At 33.0% G+C, this 26,337-nt stretch overlaps 4 protein-coding genes across 5 annotated transcripts in view; 2 read left to right on the plus strand and 2 right to left on the minus strand.

The window, feature by feature from the left end:
• The first annotated feature begins 263 nt into the window (after nucleotides 1-263).
• LOC125052164 (m7GpppX diphosphatase) lies at nucleotides 264-2,168 on the plus strand. The gene is made up of 4 exons (XM_047652789.1): nucleotides 264-622; nucleotides 1,029-1,174; nucleotides 1,473-1,697; nucleotides 1,872-2,168. The coding sequence occupies exons 1-4, from the start codon at nucleotides 280-282 to the stop codon at nucleotides 2,166-2,168; spliced, it is 1,011 nt and encodes a 336-aa protein (XP_047508745.1). The 5' UTR covers nucleotides 264-279.
• A 22-nt stretch (nucleotides 2,169-2,190) lies between these two features.
• On the plus strand, nucleotides 2,191-3,446 carry LOC125052163. Its single transcript, XM_047652788.1, has one exon. The coding sequence runs from the start codon at nucleotides 2,191-2,193 to the stop codon at nucleotides 3,424-3,426; it is 1,236 nt and encodes a 411-aa protein (XP_047508744.1). The 3' UTR covers nucleotides 3,427-3,446.
• A 7,657-nt stretch (nucleotides 3,447-11,103) lies between these two features.
• Nucleotides 11,104-11,787, minus strand: LOC125052165. The gene is made up of 2 exons (XM_047652790.1): nucleotides 11,680-11,787; nucleotides 11,104-11,301 (listed from the first exon to the last, which is right to left on the minus strand). Exons 1-2 carry the CDS (start codon nucleotides 11,783-11,785, stop codon nucleotides 11,189-11,191), a joined length of 219 nt encoding a protein of 72 aa, XP_047508746.1. The 5' UTR covers nucleotides 11,786-11,787; the 3' UTR covers nucleotides 11,104-11,188.
• Nucleotides 11,788-12,457: 670 nt separating this feature from the next.
• LOC125052166 (pleckstrin homology-like domain family B member 2) overlaps nucleotides 12,458-26,337 on the minus strand; it is an 81,020-nt gene continuing 67,140 nt past the window's right edge. For both annotated transcript variants that reach the window (XM_047652791.1, XM_047652792.1), the window contains 5 exons: nucleotides 16,776-16,878; nucleotides 15,836-15,964; nucleotides 15,347-15,446; nucleotides 14,560-14,647; nucleotides 12,458-14,088 (listed from right to left, as the gene is read on the minus strand). In XM_047652791.1, the coding sequence (XP_047508747.1) occupies nucleotides 13,906-14,088; nucleotides 14,560-14,647; nucleotides 15,347-15,446; nucleotides 15,836-15,964; nucleotides 16,776-16,878 (603 nt within the window). In that variant the 3' untranslated portion in view covers nucleotides 12,458-13,905. The remainder of the gene's footprint in view (nucleotides 14,089-14,559; nucleotides 14,648-15,346; nucleotides 15,447-15,835; nucleotides 15,965-16,775; nucleotides 16,879-26,337) is intronic.

Raw genomic sequence — 26,337 nt, forward strand, 5'->3', positions numbered from 1 at the left:
TGACACATTGTTCTCACGCTCTACAAGGAAACGTTACTTAGTAAGAACTAAGAGTGGTTCGTAAATCATGTAACAGCACTTCGGCTATTGAAATATAAAGGATCTTTGTACTACTATGTTGCAATGGTTTTTGTTTATATAAAATATAATTATCCTATGATGGTGACACACGGGATTATATAACTATGTTTTTATTGTTGTATATTTAGTCATTTCCATTCTGGCAATTTTACGAGAAGATTTTTATGATGCTAAGAAATATGGCAACATGATTTCAAAATGTCCGACAGCAATTGTCAAAGCAATGCTGTAGAAACCCCGTGTGCGAAAAAAATTAAAATAGACGATCAAAATGGCAATGGTGTAAATGAAAATCAAGTAGAACTTAAAAATTTTGTTCCTACTAAAATTTTAAACAACAATACCAGTAAGAAAATAGTTAGTGTATTAGGAAATTTTAAAGAGAAAAGTGGTGTAGGCATTGTGATTTTAGAAAAAAAAGCTTTCAAAGAGCAAGATTTAAGTAGCGAAGGCTATTTTTCTTGTGATACAAAGGTACATCCTTTCTTCCAGAACGACATTTACGGAAACTTTGAATGTTACCCGATACCATCAGTGAATGGTAAGTCTACTTTCGAATTTCAAGGTTTACATCAAGTTATATTTTCGTCAGCATGAGTAATTACTCAGGATGCCCACGACTTTGTTCCATGCATCATGATTCTGCGTATTTGATTTCATTCTTAATTACTTTACTATAACAGAGATAATGATGGCAAAGGTCTAAGATTTGATAAGTCAATTTAACAACTAATAACTTGCAACCTTGATCATGAACAGACTTATCCACAATATGGTTCACTTTGTTGTGTTGGCATTCAATTGTCTGTGATGTAAGGACTAAGGAGTAAAATCATCTTATGATATTACTGTGATAAATTAACTAGTTTATTTTCCTGATTTGGATTTTTATATATACTTTGAAAAAGTTAATTGGTCAATTTATTGTTTACAAAACAATTTTACAGGTGTTAAAACAACAACTATCTACCCTGCTACAGAGAAGCATATATCCAAGTACACTAAACAAGAAGTACATTTAATTTTAGAAACACCAGCATGCTATAATACTTTGACCCTTCCACATTTACAAAAGGAGCAGTTTACTTTACAGGTATTATTTTTTATTTACAAGCATCTATTGGATTTACACGCTATAACTATACATACCCAAGTCACTGATTTTATTTTATAACAAATCTTTAAGAGTTTTTTATTAAGAATGGATGCTGAGTATGATTATTAATAACCTATTATTACTACCCTTATTACTTTATTATATTTGTAGGTTATCATGTCTAAATTCTACATGACAAGAAATCAATATAATGATAGTAGATTATCTAACAAGTTTCCTAGTTTCTACATTATATAAATTGATTTTGTAAGTAACTATTATTTTTTAATTTCAGTGGGTATACAATATCTTAGAAGGAAAAAGTGAACAAGACAGAATTGTGTATAATAATACATGTGAAACGAATGGTTTTGTACTAGTTCCTGATTTAAAGTGGGACGGACTGACTAAAGAGACCTTGTACCTGTTGGCAATTGTAAGACAAAGGGGCATAAAATCAATCAGAGAATTGGATGAGAGGCATTTACCACTATTGAAAAATATCAGAGACGAAGGAAAGGTAATGAATCACTTTCAGCTACAGTCCTAATTATTTATCAGATAATAAGGTGATAAACCTGTTATGCTTCTTCTTGATTATTTTTTTTGGTTCCAATGAAAACATTGTACAATCAATGTCTTTAACATTTTATTAATGACAATAAAAATTATACAATTTGTTTTCTTTTTTTAGAAAGCGATATTAGACAAGTACAACCTTCCAAGCAGCCAATTACGGATTTATCTTCATTACCAGCCATCGTTCTACCATTTACATATACATTTTACATATATTCAACACGAAGCACCTGGTATTTATGCAGAAAAATCTCATTTACTTGATACAGTCATCAATAACATTGAAATTATGAATGATTATTACAAGAAAGTCACTTTACCATTCACAATTCGTGAAATGGATACATTATTTAACATTTATGAAACAAATGGTTATGTTAAGAAGATAAAGGCGGATGTAATTGACAAGTAATCGTAAATTAGTATAAGTGAAAATGTTAGTTAAAAATATTTTTGTTGAAATCAGATCTCGCTTGAGAAGTTGTAATGTTTACATAACTACAAATATTGATTTTAGTAAAAATTGTAATTTGAAAATAAGTATTCGGTCTAATTGTATTATATTGAATTATTATAATGACGGCTTTAAAAGGAGCAACAGCTTATCCTCTATTGAAAGTTTGTCTGACTATTCCGATGAAGAAAGTGATGTGACCTGTTGTATTCCAATAGAGGAATTCTGCTATATCATACCGAATTCCATGTCATGTCTCAAAGTTGATAAAAATACCATATCATTTAGAATTTTGACAGAACCAAAGAATGGAGGTGGATTCTATTCTGAATTTCTGCCAACAGACACCATAGAGAATAAGCCAAAAGTCAATAACATGAATATTAATTTGAAATCCAATGAAGATGTTCAAATTGTATGTGGAAATTGCTCCAATATGATATCTAATAATTTTGTGAAGTTTGACAGGATATTAGAGTTGCCTACATCAAATCTGGACATGTCTGAATGGTTTTGTCACAATCACAGTCATGGAAACACATCTGAGACTATTGTATTGCAACCGCAAAAGCTAGATTTCTTACATAGATTAACATTTTTTGTCATAAATAATAATCTATTGGCAGACAAAGCAAATAAGTTTAATCTACAACGAGAAATATATCATTGTAATCGATGCCTTGCTTGGCTTGGCATAAAGAAGAAAGATACCGTACAACTGTATAATTCTGAAGTGAAAATATCGCATAATAATGAAGAGACCTATGCATTTACTCATAAAAATAGTACAGATAATATAAGTATAGATGATTTTATATACACAATTGAAAATATGATGAATGAATTTAACCTTGGCTTACAGTACACAATAATGTATAAGATTGTATTAGAATGCTTAATTTCTGCTTCAAACAAGCAATATGTACTGCTTTGGATAATGGATAAAGAGCTGCAAGTGTTAAGAAACACTGATGATTTGATTTTAAATGATAAAATTAAATTACAGTCAACTGTACTTACAAAGGTTCTGTACAAGATTGAGTCTTCTTTAAACACCGAAGTTGAAGCTTGGTTAGCCGATCCAAGTGTGATTTCTACAGACATATCGAAAAGTATGTTTACAAGAGGTGTTGACCATTTGCAAAAAATGTCACTCAAAGTCCCAGAAATGTTTCGCTATACAAATGGGTATTGTGTCAGCTACTTGAAAGTGTAATAAAATTAATTCTAATGTAATTTGTTTTATTCTGTTTTTATTTTGTTTTTTTATAGAACGGGTGGCAAATGAACAAGTGAGCCTCCTAGCCGTTTGCTAATAGTACTAAATTTATAAGATTTTCTATTGATATGTTGGTGATGTTTTAGTTCAAGAAAAATTTATCTGTAACCGCATCATTTATGAATGTATCAAATCTGTCAAAAGTAATCATATAATACTTTGGATCACGCCGCACATCCTAAAGTATTTAATGTTGAAAACTATGATTGTCATAAGTCTAATCGTGTTGAAGATATTACGGATTCTTACAGACAATCTTAAGCGGGCCATATACTGACCGCATGTTGCAGTCGGTCTTGACTTTTGACTAGACGGTTTGCTCAGGAACTGCTCGAGCGGTCCGTGTATTGCGAATATGAATTTAGTATGGAAACTGCAGATCGACTTGCGGCAACCGCATGTTGCAGTCGGTCTTGACTGCAACATGCGGTCCGTCAATGGCCCGCTTTAATCCGAAAGAAAAGTAAATTTAATTTGTTCTCATTATGCATACGTATTTGCATTGAAGGTGAACCATTTACCTTCACGAATAAAATTAAACATCGCATTAAAACTACTGACGAGGTACCTACTCATTATACGATGAGTTATCGCTATTCCTACAAAAAAATCTAGAAAAAGTATTTAAAAGATTTGAGAGTATCAAATTTTATGGTACCTACAGATGAACAAATCCGAAGTTTTGAAACTTCATATTTAGGGCATATAATTAGTAAAAAAGGCATAAACCCTGACAACTTAGAAGCTATTCGTAAATTTATTTTGCTTAAAACTGCCACTGAAATAAACGTTTCCTTGGTTTAGTAGGTTATTTATCATCGAAAATTCATTCTTGATTTTGTTTGTATAAACGAAACGAATGACTCAGTGTTTGAAAAAAGGTTATACCTAAACAACATTATGATTCTAATTATATTTATTGCTTTGAGAAATGTAAACTAAACTTCAACCTCTTTTTCTTTGGTACAGCAGTCAACAGTGGTTTCTCCTTAGCGGTGTAAAATCCGTAACCCATTCTTTTTAGGACTCTTTTGCAAGTACTTATTAAAGAGCTTATTACACTACGCGATATTCAGACAGTCTAATGGCCGATTTACACGTATTAAGTTGACTAAAAATTTACTAAATAATAACTTAATTTTAAGTAACTTAACCCGTGTAAACAGTGAATTTAGTAAGAAGTTGCAAGTTAAAATTTAGTTGCAACTAAACAAGGTAGAATAGAATTTTGTCTATTTTTCGGTTAAGTTGGTGGGCGTGGCTAATCACTTGACACGTTTGGACAGGCAAAATTTAGTTAAATTTAAGTGAAAAGCATAAGCTGGCGGAGTCATTGCAAAGCTATGCTTTTGCTTTCGGCGCTGGAAGCTCAAAAACATATCCAAAACTATTTGTCCGATATGCGTATACAACAATTAATGAACAGTAGTAGAACCCCTTCCCCAATTAATAATAGTAGCCGTTTTACTCCTTCGCCTTCTTCAAATACGTATTACGTTGAGTCCACAGAACCTTCACAATCATGTATTGGAGCATACAATACAGTAAATCCCCAATCAGGAAGAGAAAATCCTATAATATTTTGTTCTGTGGTCGTCCATCTTGAGCGAATAAATGAGTTTAACTAATTATTTAGTATTTTTACGTGTAAACGGTTACTTAAAATTAAGTCACTTGAAATTTAGTTAAAATTTAGTTAAGACTTGGCAACTTAATACGTGTAAATCAGCCTTTAGTAAGACTGTCTTAAAATCTAACTAGTCAAGCTCGCTATTACACTGGACTGAATATCGCAAGCTAACTCATTTTACTCATTTGCAAAGCGTACGTAGTCGGTGACGGTTGTCTCGCGATGGGAAAACTTTCAAAGCACCAGAAAATCGCCATAGCTCTTGCCGCGTCTATTAATTTAAATACAAAAAAGGGTGCGTGTACTTATGTACACGCGTAAGAAGTTATACTTCTTTGGCATTATTAAAAATAGTTTTTTATTGCATACAAATAATTAATTACAATTAAGTAATCAAAGACTGGAAAAGGAGTCATTATAGTCAATAAAGTTCAGTTTACATTTGAAAAATTTAATAAATAAATATTTATTATTATTTTCTTACATTAAGACTAACATAAATTCTATTATTATTCGAATGTTGTTTTTAAATTATGTCCAATGCCGTAGCATCTTCCGTGGGCAACTTCATTCTGTTAATTTTGTGTCACGGTGCGCGCGCATCGTAAAATTTCATTCTCATCAATTTTTCATAACGCGCCTAAAGAAGTATAACTTCAAAAATAAAAGAAAAATATGGGTGAAAGAGTATTTACTTTTGCGAGAAAAATTATCAAATAGGCAAATACTGAGTGTTTTGGAACCATGTGACTTAAGAAACTACCCTACTGTCGCCGCACACGGGCCACACGCCACAGCCACAAACGCCGCCACGAGAAGCTAGAAGCGGCTACAAAGGTAGCTGAAGCGCGCGACAGCCACTTGTGGCCGGTGGTCGACACTTGCGGTCGGTGGCTGCTACTTTTTTTAACCCTTGCCTGCAGTATCATAATGGACTTTGACGAAGAAGGTTTAATTGCGCTACTTTTGATAAAAAGACGTCGTCGTAGAAGACGAAACCATATTTATTGGATACACAGAAAGACATTAAATATCTCCTCACCACGACAGGTCGGTAATCGACAACCATTGAACTATACATGATGAAGCATTTGGCCTCAGTGAAAATATGATGAGGCCATATTCTGGAAAATATTTGGACTTAGACAAAAAAGTTTTCAATTATAGGTTAAGCCGTGCCAGACGTTGCATTGAGTGTGGCGTACTAGCAAACAAATGGAGGATATTACATCGCCCATTAAACACTTCTGTTCATTTCTCAGAAGACATTGTGAAATCTTGTTGCATTTTGCACAACTTTATTCGCAAAAGGTGAAATCATCCCTTCCATTTTCGTCACACTTTGAAAATAGTGGGACTTGAAAATATACTACAAAATACAGGCTGGCCAGTAACACGAGCGTCTACTGCAAGAGATACGTTAAAAGATTATTTTATGAATTAAGGAGCAATACCGTGGCAAGAAAATAGAATATAAATATATGGTTTTATATTATTTTATTAAACTTACCTTCAATGTTCTTTTCTTTGGCAGTTTTATTCGAAAAATTTCCCACAAACAGATTTCTACCCAGGCCTTCACCGTCGACTACTACCGTCGACTTCAGGTTAACTGAGGTAAGGGAGAGAGGGGCGCGGAATCGCGCGAGTGGCGTGTGGCGGCTTTTTGTGTCGGCGTTTAGTGGCCGGTGCGAGCCACAAGAAGCAAGCTTCGACGATTTGTAGCGTGTGGCCGCCACCGGCGCCTACCGTATAACAACCGTGCGGCGAGTCCATATAAAATGTATGAAAATTACAGGAAATATGCCAGTGGCGGCGTTTTGTGGTTGTGGCCGGTGGCCCATGTGCGGGGACCCTTAGAGTAGGAGTTGCCGAGTTTGAATGTCTATTGAAATTAGTTACTCCATACATTCAAAAAGAAGATACGGTTCTTAGACAAAGTGTCAGTTTGACAAAACAAAGATTGGTAGTTACTTTAAGATTCCTGGCAACGGGCAACTCCTATCAAGACCTAAGGTCATCAATAAATCAATTATTAATAAATCGATCAATAATTCAGCCATAAATATGGCATGTCTCGATACAAATTGATAATATTGAAAAGTACTTTTTTTTCTTGCGAACATGCCATGGTGCACGCGGCCATAGAAAACAAACATGTACGAACGTCTTTGCTCTGCGGCTGCCACGCGCTGACTGAACGGTTAAGCTGGTCCGAGAGCTGGCACCAATTTTTGGGCAGGTATTTGAGGCAAGCTGAAAACTTGTCACATACCTCTCCTATTATATTCCAACACGGAATTGCAGACCTGGCTGGTGAGTAGCGGGGCTAAATCAACCCCTACATTTTTGAAAATATTAATTTTTTTTTCCCAAAAATATATTTGAGGCAATACGCAATTTATATATGTTGCAGTGTAATACTTAATAAATACGAAAAAAAATAAGCCAGACAATTTAATCGGGGCTTTAACATTACCAGACGCGTGCAAATATTTTTTCAAAAAATTATAAAAAATGTTTTTGAGGCAGCTTGAAATTTTAATGGAGTGTTATTTATAACTATAAAATAAAATTCCCAAAAAGACAGATCATTTCGGTAGGGCTTTCTACCTGCCAGGCGATCAAACAAATAATGGATGGGTACGGCCCTGTACTACTATAGACAAGCTGTAGTGTGACAGAGAGCGCATATCGACAGCTGTCTTCGTTCTGGCTTGCCGTGTTACTATTGGCTCTAGTGAGGCCACGTGACTTACAATAACCCATGAGGTTTCTAGTTAGAATTTCGGAGTAAAAAAATATAAAATTTTCTGAATTTGTACTAAATACATTTTGCATAAAAGTGATTGTATTGATTTATGGACGTTAAAGGGAGATATTTTTGTGATTTCTTTTTTATCTTAAAAAATTAGCCATTTTGCCAATTTTAATGCGAATTTAAACGTAATGAATTGTTAAATATTTGATATTTCCGTAAAAATATTTATTTTTTGAAGAGAATTAAAAAAAAAAAATCAGTACAGAATTCATACTGTTGTATGTACTGTTCAAAACTAAAAATTGTTTCTCTGACATTATTGCAAGTCAAAATTTATACGGAAATTTAAAACCTTTTTCATCTTAAAATTAATAAGGGTTACGTATAAAAAAAACCAATGATTAAAATACAAAATCGCAAAACTAGATTTATAAAAATATAATATTTCTTCAGTGTTTCAATTATTTAAGTATAAAAAAATTTGAAATAAATTAAATTCGTTTCACGTCAGATAAATTATCATTTTTCGTCTGTGGATCAGAATCTTCATCAGAACTACTTGAATCTTCGGATTCATCTGTATCAGATTCGGCAACCTCTTCATCATCTGCGAAAAGAAATAGATATTTATTTTTTTAATTAATCACAGAAATTTGAATGCAGCAGTTATTAAAAATAAACCATTTATTCTCACCTGTAGTATGATTTTCATCATCGTTATTTTCATTTTCCTCGTGAACAACAGCGTCGAATACTAATTGCGGCATACTCTCCGTCAAACCAGTGAAAATCTAGCGTATCCTCATTAAGTGTCCATCCGTTTCTATTAGGTGTCAAAGAACTGGGGAATCGTAAATATGCATTTCTCCAAATGCTTGTTATATATTGCGTTCTTAAAAGATGTTGTTTTAATTCAGAAGAAAGAAGAGCTGTAAATGCTTAATTTTATTTATCAGTATGTAATGCTTGAAAAATAATTAAATTAATACAATACCTTTTGTAAGAGTATAAATATTGGATTCAATCACAGTATTTTCACTATATTTTTTCATCAAAGCTATAAAATTCTTATAACAACTTGTGTGATAACCATCTGAAAGGTTAGGAATCACTGGCAAAACAATATGATTATATTTTAACCTATGATGTTTACGGATATTTAACACCTCCTGACTTTTTTTGAGAGTTTTCTCCACAAAAGCAATCACTTTAGCATCATTTTTTTTACAAATAACACAAACTAACTTTTCACTAGACATTTTCTAATTATTTGAGTTTTAAATAGTGTAATAATACCATTAGTAGAATAATACGACTGAAAGTAACGACTCCGAAATTCTAACTAAAAACCTCATGGATTATTGTAAGTCACGTGGCCTCACTAGAGCCAATAGTAACGCGGCAAGCCAGAACGAAGACAGCTGTCGATATGCGCTCTCTCTCACACTACAGCTTGTCTATAGTAGTACAGGGCCGTACCCATCCATTATTTGTTTGATCGCCTGGCAGGTAGAAAGCCCTACCGAAATGATCTGTCTTTTTGGGAATTTTATTTTATAGTTATAAATAACACTCCATTAAAATTTCAAGCTGCCTCAAAAACATTTTTTATAATTTTTTGAAAAAATATTTGCACGCGTCTGGTAATGTTAAAGCCCCGATTAAATTGTCTGGCTTATTTTTTTTCGTATTTATTAAGTATTACACTGCAACATATATAAATTTCGTATTGCCTCAAATATATTTTTGGGAAAAAAAAATTAATATTTTCAAAAATGTAGGGGTTGATTTAGCCCCGCTACTCACCAGCCAGGTCTGCAATTCCGTGTTGGAATATAATAGGAGAGGTATGTGACAAGTTTTCAGCTTGCCTCAAATACCTGCCCAAAAATTGGTGCCACCTCTCCTACTAAGCGTGCTAAGTCTTATTACACTACGCGATATTCAGCAAGTAAGCAAGTAAGCACCGCCGAACCCATTCGGTCAGTCTAATTAGACAGGCTAACTTGCTAACTCTTATTACATTATGCTAAATCTTAGTAAGACTGTCTGAATATCGCGTAGTGTAATAAGCTCTTAACTGAGACGTCTTTGTCAATCATGTCCTCAGTCCTTCCATTGAGGTGAGTGAGTGAGTTCTCCAGCTCGAGGACGACGATTATTTTTGATAATTTTTTTCAGGATTCTGTTTTCTACTGCACTTGTGATGCGTGGTCGACCAGTTTTCTTCAAACAAGAAGTCTATCTATTCTTTTTATAATGCTGAATGATAGATTGGATTGGATTGGACTGTAGACCTGGCCCATTGTTATTTGAAATCTAATGAAAAATACTGAAATTTTCAGAGTTTATACTGTCTCACTTGACAAATGAATCAGAATTACTTTTACAAATTTAAATTATTCAACATAATTTTACAAAGAAGGAATAATCTTATTTAACTCACCGATAGAGATCTAGAGATAGAACTTTTAGCATCGATTAACAATTAGACAAACTATTTTGCTTATAACATCTTCGAATTTAAAACAGGATAGGTATAAATTTAAGAACCTAAAATAGTTTATTGGTTCATAATTAAAAAATGTCAAAGTAACGCGACTTGTGATAATAGAACAGCTTAATATTTTAAGTATATAGATATACAAAAATAATGAAGTTAGAAAAAATCTCATAGAGAAAATTTCACACTAGACGAACTATTTTGCATCGGAGCTCGTAAACCAAAAATAAAACAAATTTAAGGATGCAAAAATAACATGTAGAAAATTGAAATGGCGTTACCCAGGCCGGTAAGGCGTTGGGATGATGACATAAGGTTAGCCAGGTTAAATGTTATACCAGGCTAACCTATATTATATACCTATTCTACACAATAGCAAAGGACATCAACCTTAATTGTAGCCATAAATAATAAAAAAAAAACTCTATACTAAGGACAGCAATATTATTATTTATTTGTTCTAACCTACTGGTTTTACTATCAACTTTAATTGTGGTACTATATCTTAATCACTTAAACAGGTAATATTCTTATACACAGAGTGTATTTTTATTTATTAATAAATATTGTATTAAGGACATAACAGTGTCTGACTCAATGTCTAGATCTATTATTCCAAGAACCTAGATTGTCCAGATAGTTTTAATATATTTAGTTTCCTTATCAATATTTTATTAAATACAAAACAATTGACTAAACAAATATTTAGTTAAAGAAGCATGAAATAAGACAATATTTATTTAACAAAATATATCAACAATATTACAACAAAATATTATTTCTTCACAATACCATCATTCCTTAGTTACAGCATTTCATAGGCATGGCTTGGACAATCTCTTATATGAGCAATTGCATAAACAATTACTGAGTAGTTGAAATACCAAAATAAGCCAAAAAATATGGCAAATATTACATCTGTGACACTTTAAGGAAATTAATTTACAAGTTTCCATCAGTTTTTCAAGAACACAATAAGAGGAAGTGATAATATAAGCTAATGGGTAAACAGCTAATATTACTAAAAATAGGCCAATTATAACTGTATGTTGAATCATAATACATAGTAGTATGATTTGGTATAGATGTTTATTCATATGTTATAGTTTTAATCACTGCCTTTTGCTATGCTTTTAGTAGTGTTGTTCTTGAATGATACTTAATTTTGTAGTTTTGAAAAACAGAATACTAATACATTATTCCTGATTGACCTACCTGACTGATTGTCTACCAATACTTAGGCTTTGTATACAAATGACCATAGTAATAATATACTTCTATTTTAAAAAAGGATACGTATTACAAGCCTTTCCCATGGCTCCACCATATACAGCTCAATCGACAGTATATACCTTAAATACCAGTGGCTTATAAATTCTCGGGCACTTTTGATTAAATCCATTTTGGTATCACTGGACAAGTCTACTTCTATGCGAGTTCAGTTATACACTGAATAAATATGACGTGAGCCGTGTCTTACTAAATATTATCCCTATATTACTCTTATCCTGTTGTATGCGCGTATTATTTTATGACTAATTTATTAACGTATTTTATAAAATGTATAAGGAAATATCTGTATTAGCTTGTTTATTTCCAATCAACTCGATTTCCATTTCAATTTTCAGCAACTTCAAATAATTAATGACGTACCGGCGGTTCGTATGACTGACACATGACTGACGTCTGAAGTAAAACAGTTAACAGCAATGTTTATATTATAGTCTGTAGAGTGTAGACCGTGTACTAGGTAAAGTGGCTATATGAAAGCAATAATCAACATTAGAACTCAAGTTGCAAAAATAATTTATTACAATCCCTTCTTATAAAATTATTTATGCCTAGCAATAATACTAAAATTATTTGGTTATTAAACATTTACTTTTCTGATTTTTTTTCCAACCCAAAACTACTTTACCCGTTAATTGGAACTCATTTTCTGTAATAGTATTGTGCAAGATTGGTGTGATTTTACATATGATTTTTTACTACTTTAGCAGTTACATTCTTATGAGTCACATAACTAGTTTAATATAAAACGTGGTATTCAATACCAAATTTTAAAACAAACAAATACATTCCAAAATCTTTTATTAATTCATTTGTTAAGACATTGTGACCTTAAAATTAAAATATAATTGGTATCAGCCGTAACTTAAGGTACAAATTGCAGTGGCTCAAGCACTTAGAATTATTTTTTACACTGGTATTCTTTGTATTGTTACAAAGTTTGTACTTAATTAAAAAATGCAAATTTATTTGATAAATCGAGGCACAAAAAATTGACAATAATATATAATAAACATGCTAAAATGATATTTACAAAGTATGTACCTCAAAATCTATAAAGATAATTTAATTAATATTCGAATTTCATTGGCAATGTATAGTTGCCATAAAACCTCCTGGTAACATTTTAAAATAAAGTCAAAGTATTCCAGATTCCCAAGTGTATAATATAAAATCTTTACTTTTTTTACTTCAATTCAATCAATGATACACAAGTTAAGTTGGTAACATTATTAATAAGCGTGCATAGATTATATAAATAGGTAGTTTCATAATCATATAATAATTGATTATACAGTATTAAGTGCTGTTCACAGTAAATACCATTTAAAAACCTCAGTCTTAAAAAAGGCACAAATACCGAACGTATAAAAATAGCTGCCATTATTTATACTACATTGGCACATCTCTATTTATTGTCTATGATTAATCCCAGTTGCTTTACCCAACTTACAGATGACTTATAGTTTGATGTTATAATTATTTTATTTCGTTTTCTGTAAGCTAATTAAAGCAATTTGGTGTAAAATAATTCATTAATCGCATAAAAAAGAATACTGTTTATTATACCACAAAGTATATCACAAATAGGTATAGCATATAATATATGTACTTTAAAAGTAACTAATACAAATAATAGGAGCAAAATTTTAATTATTTGTAAAGCAATTAATTAGTTCATTATTTTATGAATAATGGTATAGTAAACACGTGACGTCATTTTATATGTGATTATGTATGTAATTTAGTTACATAAAGATGTATATTTAAATGTATATCACATAATTTGTATAATATAGATACTTGTTACAGTATTTATAGGAAACATTAATATTTTACCATGCATTTGTGTTAATTTATTAAATTTTTTCGTACTTATAAAAATTATCTCCCAATTCACGATTTTCTATGCAAAATGAGGTAATCCCCAAAAATAAACATTTATCCAAAGAACCGCAGGCGCATGCGCAGCAAATAAATCTTGCTTAATGTCCTGTTCGATATCACATTGCTATAAGGCGTACATTTTCCTGTAGGCAACGCATTCACATGAACACATATTACGACTCGTAATTTGTATATGGAACCCGGACGTAAGGCAACAGGCACTTTCCCAAGAAGTATTTAAAAAAGGGGGTCAAAAGGCTCCCGACAGAACTTCTCTCAAAGGGTCCTTAAGATAGTGGGCCCAAAAATGGCTCCCAAAAAATCCCAATATAATCGATATTCAAATCATTCGAGATATTCCGTATATCCCTGAGCGCCGGTGAACATAACATCTATCCATATTCTAGCGGCTTCACCAGATGGCGCCATAAGGTAGTATCGCCTTTGTTTAGTTTTGACGATAAATGTTGTCTGTGGATTCGGTGATTTCGAAGTGTTGCCATGATCTAGATATACTTCTTCTATTACCTAAAACAAAAATATTATATTTGAGTTGCCTAATTTTAACTACAGTCGACTCTCGATAATTTTTGAAATTCGGTCTTCCCTACTCTCTATAATTTGAAGCGTTTATCATGCGCATACCTGTCGTTTGTTTACATACATGCACAGACTTGTCAATTGTTTACATAAATGTTAATTGTTATAATAATTGTTAATACATAATAAGAATATAGAAATAATAAGTAAAAAATTTTGATCAAATTCTTATTTCCTTCAGTCGCCCCTCCCCCTCGTGGTTATTCTGAACTCTTGATAATTTGAAATTTATCTCTGGTCCCTTGAGTTTTAAATTATCGAGAGTCGACTGTACAATATTATTTGTATGGCAATACAGTTAAATGAAAAAAAAATGAGGTAATATTAATCTATTAAAATGGCAAATACAATATTAGAATATAGTCTAGTACTGTTTATTATAAGTTTTATATTATTTACCTGAAAATAAGCGCCACCTCGCGGCTTTTTCTCAGTCTTGTCCCAATAGTAGACGAACGTTTTAGATTCACGGTCAAAAACGAACCACCTGGAATTATTATTAGATATATTTATGCTCTTCACATGAGTTGTTACTTCTTTCACATGTTTTAATAAAGCTACGAAAGCCGTTTGGGTTTCTCGTTGATCAATATCTAAATTTAAGCGAAAAATATTAATATTAAATTGCACATATGCATTGAAAAGTGCACTACCTGAGATTTTCTAAGAATTAAGAATATGACAGAATTGCCTGTTGAGAAATCTTTTATGATAAGTCGACTTATTTGGAGTAAATCTTATTACAAATATACATTACAAACATACACAATAGAATTATGTTATTCATTGTGTCCAATTTGTGTTTCCACCACACTGTTGTAAACTTCTGTTTTTTCTTTCTAATTATGCATATAATAAACATTATATGTAATAATCACGTCTGTGGTTCAAGGAGCACTGAGATAATTTATTATGAGGTCCTGAGTTTGATTACTGGCGAAATATATTTCGCCGAAAGAAGTTTAAATACCTGCTAAAATAATCAGTATATATACATTGCAATTCGTAATTCTAACGCGTTGTTGATTTCTATAATTCAGAGTTGAGAACAAACGCTAAGTCTGACTCCCGTATGACAAAAATGTAGTATTGGATTTTGACATACGGGAATCATATTTAAGTAAGCGGTAAGTCTATACTTTGTTCTCTCCAATGCGCTTTCCACATAAATGAGATGAGGATGTACCTTTTGGACCACGTGTGGAATTTGGCGCCCAACTTGTGCAAATAACCCCGGCATGAACTGGAGTTTATCGTCACGTATGGGCACAATTCGATTTGGTGACCTGAAATATAATACAAATCATATAACGCAACTAACAGATAAAGCGCAAAATTATATATTATTTATTTCTTGACCTCTGAGGAGGTTCTTATGGCAATATTTTTTTTTTATTCCGGAAAAGCGAACAGTCTCTAAGGGGTAGCATAGCAAAATGTTCCAAAAAAATCATATAAAAAAACGGATTTCGCGAGGGCAGTTGGTTGTGGCAGCAAAAACTGTAAAATATAATTCCACAGATATGTTTTATTAACGAATGTGACCACGGGCAAACAGCTCCATAAAACTTTGGGAAAATGTTCCTTCACGTTCTATTTCTTACCTAGTACGCCTTTACAAAGCAGATGTTGTTTGAAATTCTTTTTTTTAATAAATCTGTTATGTTTCGGTTACCTGCGGACTCGACGTGTCGTCGTAAATCAAAGTCGTCTCTGTCAACAGGAAGGTATCGTGTAAGCGGTCGCTGCCATTCACTCGTGGTTGTACCACGCCGGCTCCGACGTGGGGCATTGCTGAGAGACACTGAAAGTATATTAAGAAGTATGTTATTTATTTCGTAGCTAACATAAATTATATATAGCAAAGAACAATTATACTAAAGATACAGCCAAAGATGGAACACATAATTCAGTGGACTCTCAATAATTTGATTTTTTTCCAGTCCCTTGAAAAATACTTGAATAAAATCAATGTTAATTCATCCCCTTGATTTGAAGTTCGCCAACATGCGATAATTTGAAGTCCAGTCCTACTCTCTATAATTCATAATAATAATATAGCAATAAAAAAAACTAATTTTTATCTAACCCTTATATACTTGAGCCCCCCCTCGTGGTTATTAAAACGCTTGTTATTTAGAATAATTGGTAATTTAAAATTTATCTCTGGTACCTTGAGTTCCAAATTATCGAGAGTTTAATGTATATATAAAAAGTATCTAAGGATAACAAAAATTCAATACATTTAACTAAGAAATACCTAATTCGGCTGTGTTGTGTTATCATCAGTGTATCTACGTAGAACATCTATCTACACTCATGAGGAATCTATGCCTCATACATCGTAATTAGGTAGAGACTTAATAGTGAAAAGGGTACTTGCAAAATAAATTTTATCTTCAACTGAGGGGCCTAATCAGGATTAATGACAGGGTTAGGATGAAATGAATGAATAACCGATTACCATACGCCCAATACCGTAGACACATTTAGTTAATACAACTCTCCAAACCATAATATGTATCTGCAATTTGTTTAAGAATTACTGGCTAACCTAAAAATTTATATCTCTATATTTTCGTTGAATTCACATGAAGATCATCAAAATGCCTTACATATATTATCCCTGCTGAAATCGGAAGCGTGACTAAGCGGTCGGCTGTCATCGCTATGTTTCTCATCTTCTGTCGATTCGGTACGAGAGTTACGGACTTGCAACTGTGGACAAATAGAACAACCATTAAGCTTTTAAATTAACATACACCAGATCGACTCGGCAATGGCGGATAATCTGGGTTAAGAAATACTTATGTCTCTGCGGACACACTATTCCAATCAATCTTCGATGAAACGGATGTCCGACACGAAAAATAATATTACCTACATACATATTTAAAAACTTGATGACCCGGTAAACTTTATATCACCTAAGTAAATGTATTTGTGGCGATACTTTCGATTCAACATTTTTCAAACAGAGAGTTACGGACTTGCAACTGTGGACAAATAGAATAACCATTAAGCTTTTTCGACGATATTTTTTAAATTTACATACACCAGATCGACTCGGCAATAGTGGATAATCTGTGTTAAAAAATACTTATGTATTGCGGACACACTATTCCAAATCAATCGATCTCCGATGAAATAGGTGTCTGACACGATACATAATATAACCGTAAATACATATTTAAAAACTAGCTGAACAAACTTCGTATCACCTACATATATTTGTGGCGATACTTTCGATTTTTTTTAAACAGAACAAACAGAACGGACCTGAGTCTATGGAACACAAATTTCTGAAGGAATTTTTTCATTTACTTATTATTTTTGTTTCCCATCGTTTAAATCTCCCCAGAACTTCCACGAATGTTTACAGAACATAATTAGCCAAATCGGTTCAGCCATTCTCGAGTTTTAGCGAGACAAACGAACAGCATTTCATTTTTATATATATAGATAGATAGATTATAATGTAAGTGTAACATTAAATTTAAATAAAGCTAATAATTAAAAAAAAACCAGTAGCGCTACAACCTATTTAGGTCAAGGCCTCAGATTTCTGTATCTGTTTCATGATCGTTTGTCAATCAAATAGGCAAGTAGGTGACCTGCCTCCTGTGCCTGAAACATGATGTCGACTTTTTGGGTCTAACCCCTTAGGCAAGCCGGTTTTCTCACGATGTTTTTCTTCACCGTTCGAGCAAATGTTAAATACGCATCGATAGTCCATTGGTGCACAGCCAGATCGAAACTACCACCTCAGGGATGGGAGTCGCACACTGAAGCCACTAAGCTAACACTTATAATTAATGATAAATATACATACTCTTTGGTATCTTATTAATAAAACTTACACAGATTGGTTTCGGTGTACAACTGAGACTCCACTGAGAACTCTTTATCAAAGTCAACCACATGGACATAATGTTGCCAGAATTAATTTTTAAGCACTTTAAAAAGTTTATGATGTTTCATAAAATAAACACTTTACGATAAATTCAGTGTTAAAAAGCATAAAGTTGAATAATTTAATACAAAATTGCGGACATGTAAACAACTAAATTACATTTTCGCGGAAAAAAGGGTTCGTGCGATACAATCTTTTGATGTATATAATAAATGCATTTCAAAACAACTCTTAATGATTTGTTTGGTACGTAAACGTTAAAGAATTTTGCACTTTATGTAAATATTGCAATAAGGGAGCGTTCAAGTATTACGTCACGCAATTTTAGAGATTATTAACCCCCCCCCATGTAACGCGCCGTAACGTTTTTCTGTACCCAATAGTAAAGCGTTTCGAGACCACTAAAGTGACTCTTTATACCTAAAAGTTACCATTAAGGCCGATTTACATTATCATTAGTGTTTAGGAGAGTGCTTTAGGATAGTACTTTAGTTGAAACATGTAAACGCTACTTGCTTTAGTAAACGCTACGCTAGAGAACTTGCCTTTCAAGTTGTACTAAAGCACTCTCCTAAACACTAAGATAATGTAAATCGGCCTTTATGTGGTGTAAAGTACTGGAGAGTCGAAAATAATATTAACAATAACGCGTAATTCAATCCCCGCCCTGTATCGTAACGTTTTACAAAATGACCCCCCCCAAATTCGTTACGTAATACTTGAACGCTCCCTAACAATTAAAATATGAATATTGTATGTTGCTCTTGTCACTCAATTCTCACTTTAAAAATTAATTAGGTTGACAAAAGTAATATTTTTTTGGGCTTAGGTTTTTCGGCTTCTTATTAAGGGTACGTCTCGTATGTCAAAAACGTATTTGATCTTGACAGTTCGCGTTCTAGACTCACCTAGGATAGAACGGACCTATTCTGTCAACATCCTAGGAACATTTGACAGGGAATGTTAAAATATCTGGATCTAGCTTTTAAATAAGTATGACATGATGATTTATTATTAATTATCCCGCTATTAATTGTACGAATTAATTATTAAATTTAAGGGACGTAACCCTTCTTTATAGACTCTTGAAGGTTTTAAAACGTCGAAAAACACAAAACATTACATCGGGACTTTCTTCCCGATTCCGATAAATATGATAATTTGTCAACTCAACAGAATTATCTGTTCTAATAAAAACTTATTGTCAAGTCATATTTGAATGCCACGGTCATACGATACACTTGTGATAACATTTGAGAGGAATTCGTTTATAAAAATAAATTGGCAACAGCTACTGAGACATTTCAAAGGCGATATGTATATTTAATTTATATATCACTAAATAAAATCTGTATGTAATTTTTATTATTTATTTCTCTATTAATGTTTTTAAGTGTGAATAAATTTATTTTACACCTCAACGGTGCGACAATTAACAAACAACGGCGAAACAGATTTATGAAACTGTGCATTATATACTTTTTATATTATTTTTTGACTATTTACCTTATCTTGTCCTAATATATACTATGACCAGCGTACTTTTAATTAATTAGTTTATAATTACACCTGTGTCTTGATTTAGCATTAAGCAAGTTGAAAAAATAAAAATAAAATGTTTTTTTATAGATTAGTGGCAAACAATCCCACGGGACGCCCAAAAAAGGCAGTCATCGCAGCCCATGGACAACTATTTAAGAGGGTGCGTTGCCGGCCTTTGAGGGAGGTGTATACACTTTCTTTAAACAATTGGAGGTCGTATCTCCCAGGGAAGACCCCCACCGGGAGTCAAATCCACAGTTCACTAGTTCGCAAAAGAAAATGTGAAGCGGAACGTGGAAGACCAGCCATCAAGGTGATGCTGATGACATTTTGAATTAATACGACTCGTATGGTGTTGAAACGGGGGAGGAGGGATCGACTATAATATTGACAACTAATATTGTCAACATGTGTGACAAGCTTCGTATGAGCGTCAAAGAAGCCCACGCGAAAAATAAATTTAGTAGCTATTTGTAAATTTGATAAAACGTTCAAGCTCTGTCGAGTCCAATTAAGTGTTTCTATAACTCTGCGAACATTTATTATTAGTTTGAGTAAAAGAATCTGTAGCTGCACTACATATGGATAGTATATACTTAAGAATATGGTACGAAAATGTGTTAGGTGGTACAATCGTAAGTTCGCATATTCTGCCACACACAATGGCGCGCAAATTTGTCTATAAATGAATTTCACATTTTACATTATTAGTCATGTGAATTAGTCAATTCCTATATTATTTGTATCGTACATATCATATCATTACGTTATTAAATTTAAATCAACTATGGTCTCACGCAAATAATAATTTATTGAATAATATTTTTTTTCCAAAAGTAATACACCAAGTCGATTTTTAAAAACTCTAGTCGGAAGATCTTTTAATTCTTTTGGTAAATTATTGCAAACCTTGCTAATGAGTGGTTTGAGGCGTTTAGATACAGGTCATTCAAGAGCTGGTTCTCGAATATCACGTTAGGAAGCGTTCAAGTATTACGTCACGCAATTTTTGGTTGACACCCCCCCCCCATGTAACGCGCCGTAACGTTTTTCTGTACCCAAGTATAGTAAAACGTTTCATGACCACCTAGTGACTCTTTATACCTAAATGTTACAATTATGTGGTGTAAAGTATTGGATAGTCGAAAATAATATTAACAATAACGCGTAATTCAATCCCCGCCCCGCATCGTAACGTTTCACCAAAGGACCCCCCCCCCCCAAAATTCGTTACGTAATACTTGAACGCTCTCTTAGTAGAAGTAGTGATACGATTTTGAAGCTAGATATACGTCTTTGTATATTTCAAGAACAATTAATTGTGGAAATATATTTTGAAGTAAAAATACGAAAGATTATTTACCATCACGCAATTTTATAGTCGTTTTTATGAACGTTGACGTGCGGCAATAGTAAATTAGTTTAATTCAAATTTTGTGGCAGTCATTTACTGAAACATAAAAGTTATTTGTATTTTAAAATATTCTGTGTGAGCTGTTTCTTTTTAATAGTCCGGTCTTTTGTTATATATTTTTAATACTTTCGGTGAAGGTGAATCATGTTGATTCCAACCGATGTGTTTTATGTAGGTACATAAGAACTACTTGCCTATAAAAGAAAGAAACGGATGATAATATTGGGCAATGAGGTTACATTTTTGGGCCTTAGGATAAACCAGCAACTATTGAACGCGGTCATAAAAACCCTATTGATGTAGTCTTGCAAGTAAAATGTATGGTAGTTATATATCTTAATAAATCTAGTCCAAGCATCAATTATGCAATAAAGACGTCATCATGTCTTATTAGAATGTGGATGAAACCAGAATATATCTTGCGACGTAGTAGATGGGTTTTGTTTTTATTTTTTGACAGTAGATTATCTATGGACAGGGGAACGCTTTTATTTCGCAATGGACCATTTTAAATGGTCTAGCAGTTCAAGGTAAGATGGTCACTATCTATAACTGCTTTATATAAGGCTAGCGACCCGCCCCAGCATCGCTCGGGCAACCGAGACCCTTAAATCTTAAAAAAAAATATATACTTAAACCTTCTTTATAAATCATTATAGATATAAGTGAAACCGCAACAATTTCCGAGCTCTATGAGTTTATCGGGAACAGACAGACAGATAGACGCGGCAGAGGACTTTATATAATTTAATAGTTAGACATAGGCTGAATTTTATATAGGCATTATGCAAGCTCTTTCAACTTTTCTCTAGAACTCAATCATATATCTCTCATCGTTAAGGCAGAACTCACAATTTTTCACCGATTTACTTTGCAAATCCGGCTACCGCGTAAGTGTTTTTCATATAAATATAATATAGCACTTACAAATAACATCGCTTTGTATTGGTAAAAGAATTTTCAAAATCCTCTCAAGTAAATTACTATTATTATCGATATTATTGAACAACATAACGATGTTTGCTTTGTTTGGTTGTAAGTTTTTGTTATTTAAGGGGCAGACATAAATCAATCCAACCAATAAAATGCAAGATAACGTTTAGATCGAAGATAATCTAAAAGTAGACACACTGCGAAATACTTATTCATCCGTCCGTCACACCAAAACTTTAGATTAGGAGAAATGTAACTCAATTTTCCCTAGTCCTTACCTAGTGTACCTCACAACGGAAAGCAGATTTGTAAATTAAATTTATATAAGAAAGTATGGCGAGTAGCTACTGAAATGCATCCAAATATAATATATTTTACGAATATAAACTTTATTATTATTATAATATATTAGTGTTCTGTGTTTGTGAAAGGAGTTTTAATATAATTAAAAATGAAAATATAATGAAAAAATGAAAAAATATGCGAGTAAAGTCATGTATCAGAAGCACAATATTTGTCCTTGCATCCAAGTACAAACCGCGGGATTGTATTAATGAATGTCAACATAAATTTTATGACGCATGTCAGTAATGTATTGTTTGACATTTCTCTAAACAGAAAGCACGTGTTTAGCAAATATTGAACTGGGTGAAACGGCCATGGATTGCATAATATATGTGTAGATCAATATAATACCGTTAATTATTAACAGATATTAAAAAAAAATCTTTTTCATTAGACATCATATTGAGGTTGTATGGTGTAAATACCGGCAATTGAACTATATGTTATGCATATACAGGGTGTCTCAAAAGGAATGGGTAATCCTTGAACCCCGCACGGAACAGCACTCCAGCGCTCAGAAAAAAAAACAAAAAAAAAATCCAAGTGATACCCAAAATATGTTTTTTTTTTATGCTAACGATGCTATGCTATGATGCGATGCTAACGATAGCTGGCCACTTACGGTTTCATACTTTTTTTACATGAATGCAATAAGAAAAAAAAAATTGGCATAGTTTGAGAGTGTTTCATGTAAATGAATGTAAAGTAAAGTAAAAATAACGTATGTTTTTCTAAAAAAAACATATTTTGGGTATCACTTGGATTTTTTTTCTGAGCGTTAGAGAGCTGTTTCTTGCGGGATTCAAGGATTATCCATTCTTTCTGGGACACCCTGTATAAGATATAATCTTTATAAATATAATAAATGATTTCATTCGGTAATTATTGTACTCTCATAGTTAATAACATTTAAAAAAAAAATCCCTAAACTTTCGCAACCCACACGATTACGTATAAAAATCTTCATTAATTAAACTGTGACACTCCGGGAAATAAACAAAAAAAAATTACACTGACAACTACGACGTTCCCGCCAAAATTCGATTCGACGCGCACAAGTCACGCGGCATGTGTCCAGAAACAAACTAACATTTTTGAGGATAAATTTAAATTCGTTTATTTTCAACCAGCTGTCACTCCCGTACTCGCGATTTGTTTTTAAACGTTTGGAAATTAGTACTATAATCGTTTAGCCTAGTGGCTAAGCGTACGATTCTTAACTCTGAGGTCAAACTCGGTTGGGCATCGATAGATCTTTCCATCTCAATACGCAATTAATATTAGCTTCCATAAGGAAAATTATAAAACAGCCGGCCTGTCTTAGACCCAGAAATTTCTTAGTAGACTGTAAATAAAACAATGAAACGGTTCTGAAATCAGAAATCTGTGGAAGACCTAAGATAAAGCTATCCCATTTAGAGGCGAGGAAATGAATTACTATATGCCTCAGTAGAACCTGTAGCGACAATCCGAGGCAATTACTGCGATGATGTGCCAACAAAGTTATGCCAACCGCTAAGGATCACTTCTCGATGTTTCCTTTGGCTCGGCCAGTCATTGGTTAGGGTCCAGGATTCTCCCTTTAGATCCACATTGGTGAACCGTCTTGCTGAGGTGGTACTGGAAGTTTTTTACAAACGCGGTTAATGTACCGCGCTAGTCAGTAATGTCGGTGTTGTTAGAACTTATGTCCGAAAGATTGTAGGTGCCGCTATCGAACCCGACAGCCTTTGCAATCTACACTACTTAGCTCGGCTATTTGAATATTTGCTGTAAAGTGACGTAGTGAGGAAAGTCTTGACCTAGCTCTGCGAGAATAAACATTAATTTTTACTTTAAGAATTGTGCAGTAAACGTATTTATGCTATTGTTCCTGAATTAAGATGACTAGAATATAATAAATTGAAATGTTTAACTTATTCTTTAGGGGCCGTTCAAGTACTACGTAACCATTTTTGTTTGTCTTTGATTCTTATTTGGTGATTACGTCAACAGTGATTATTACTATAATTTTTGAGAGCTTTGCTTACTTTTGCTAAGAAGAGGGGGGGGGGAGGTGTATAAATTGCAGTAAATCTGCTTACGTAATACTTGAACGGCCCCTTAGGTGTCTCTCTTTAATCGGCAGCTCATGTCTCAGCGACGTGGTCAGCAAGAAAGTGTCTGGAGCGGACTACCTGTTTCCACCGGTATCGATCCAGCGCGTCTCTTATGACAGTGTACAGTTTTGAGGACGATGAGTCTTTCACTTGATCGGTCCATCTGGTTGGTGAACGGTCACGTGACCTTTTGTATTCTGTGTTACCAACCACGATCAGTTTCTCCAAGTTCTCATCGCTTCTGCGCATTGTTTGGCCGAATATCTTTAGGTGTAGGCTTGCTTTATATTTTTATAATCTTCAATCATACCACAAATCGTTGTTGAGCACGCACAGATTAGCATCAAAATTTTTGACACAGTGGGCGGAACAAATATTGTGTTTATGTACGCGTTTGAAATTCTTAATGGTTCTGTTATTACAGCTATTAATGTGAGTGCGTTGGCATTCTAAAAATATTAAGATTAAACTTTTGCAAAATCTTTCGGCATTCCATTGACGTATGCAAATAAAATATTGTTATATCTTTTCTTTATTAGCTAGCCTATCTGACAATTCTCTTTGTGAAGGTTTTTATATACGTCGGTTATAGTAGGTAAGACTAGCTGTAGCTAGCTAGTATGTAAGTATTTTTTATAAAATATAAATATTAATTACAAATAATAAATCGATGTTCATAGACTAAAGCCGTACACATTACACAAGTCTTGCCTTGGCTAATGTTTGCTAATCTATTTCCTTAATGTATTTGACCATATGGAATTAATTATATACAATACCACTCGTTTGTGATTTTACTGTTGGCGCAATTGCCAACATCAACACACATTTGGCCCTAGATTATGTCCTTATACTTTTAATTGGAGGGCTCCCAGTACTGTCATATTTATCGTAAGTGTTGGCGCCATTTTATAGTCGTAGAGGACACATTGAAAATGTTAATTATCATGAAGTGAGGCGGTTCCTCAAATATGTGATAGTGATAAGATAAAGGTGTTTATTACGACGGTAATAGAATTCTAAAAAGTAGAATAGGTAAAAATGTTAGAATATGTAATTAGATATGGTTTTCATAAATAGGTATAATAATTTGGGACATTGTTCAAACTGTTAAATAAAGTGGGCTACCCTGTAAAACGTTTTAATGATTGACAAATAACTTGGTCATAATTACCTGCCATTGGCACTCGAAAAACCATAATGAAGTCATCTAACAACGAAATCTAATTTCGATGTAATTTTAGAATGGTACTCGAAATTGTAATAACAGGAAAATACGGTTATTATATATATTTGACAATAGTATACTATTGAGAATTTGATTTTGAATTAGGGGCCGTTTTAAGTATTACGTAAGCACTATAGGGTATATTATTTAAGCTTAAAAGTACTGTATTCAAAAACGTAATGTTACGTAAACGTAAGCATCTCATAACACACGAAAACGATGACAATAAATGCAGCTAATCTAAGCTATTGAATTTAAACTTCCAGCTTAACGTAAAAAATCCCGAATCTTTTAACTAAAAAGGTATAAAAGAATTCAATATTTTTAATGAGGACGAAATTAGATAATTCCGGCCACATCCCGCCACCATTTACAAAGTGTCAGGACGCGGTAGCTGTTTCCTTTACGAGACATTTCCTTAAATGTTGCTATTTATACTAGGCCACACGTACTGAAGGTAGTGGAAATATAAACAAACTTCATGATTCATAAAAAAAATGCAAATACATCTCTTAATTTTACATTACGTACAAAAGGCACAATAGTTTAAAATTAATTAACACTATTTATCCAAAACTTGATACATCCGGTAGTGGGCTGATCAATGTAAGAAAACCTAGTCTGGTACCTAATCCGCAATTAAATTTTTACTATTATTTTTTGTAAAATTTATGTTCACCATAATTGTCATGTATTTTAGAAT

The sequence above is a fragment of the Pieris napi genome, chromosome 9, assembly GCF_905475465.1.
Source record: "Pieris napi chromosome 9, ilPieNapi1.2, whole genome shotgun sequence".
NCBI classification, from domain to species: domain Eukaryota; kingdom Metazoa; phylum Arthropoda; class Insecta; order Lepidoptera; family Pieridae; genus Pieris; species Pieris napi.

What these genes read in the sequence shown, in the direction of transcription:
- LOC125052164 (XM_047652789.1), top strand. Translation starts at nt 280, where the DNA reads ATGTCCGACAGCAATTGTCAAAGCAATGCTGTAGAAACCCCGTGTGCG. An exon ending in CCCGATACCATCAGTGAATG is followed by an intron (nt 623 to 1,028) that starts GTAAGTCTACTT and finishes ACAATTTTACAG; the next exon opens with GTGTTAAAACAACAACTATC. An exon ending in AGGAGCAGTTTACTTTACAG is followed by an intron (nt 1,175 to 1,472) that starts GTATTATTTTTT and finishes TTTTAATTTCAG; the next exon opens with TGGGTATACAATATCTTAGA.
- LOC125052165 (XM_047652790.1), bottom strand. Translation starts at nt 11,785, where the DNA reads ATGGATTTAATCAAAAGTGCCCGAGAATTTATAAGCCACTGGTATTTA. An exon ending in ATGGGAAAGGCTTGTAATAC is followed by an intron (nt 11,302 to 11,679) that starts GTATCCTTTTTT and finishes AAAGTGTCACAG; the next exon opens with ATGTAATATTTGCCATATTT.
- LOC125052163 (XM_047652788.1), top strand. Translation starts at nt 2,191, where the DNA reads ATGTTAGTTAAAAATATTTTTGTTGAAATCAGATCTCGCTTGAGAAGT.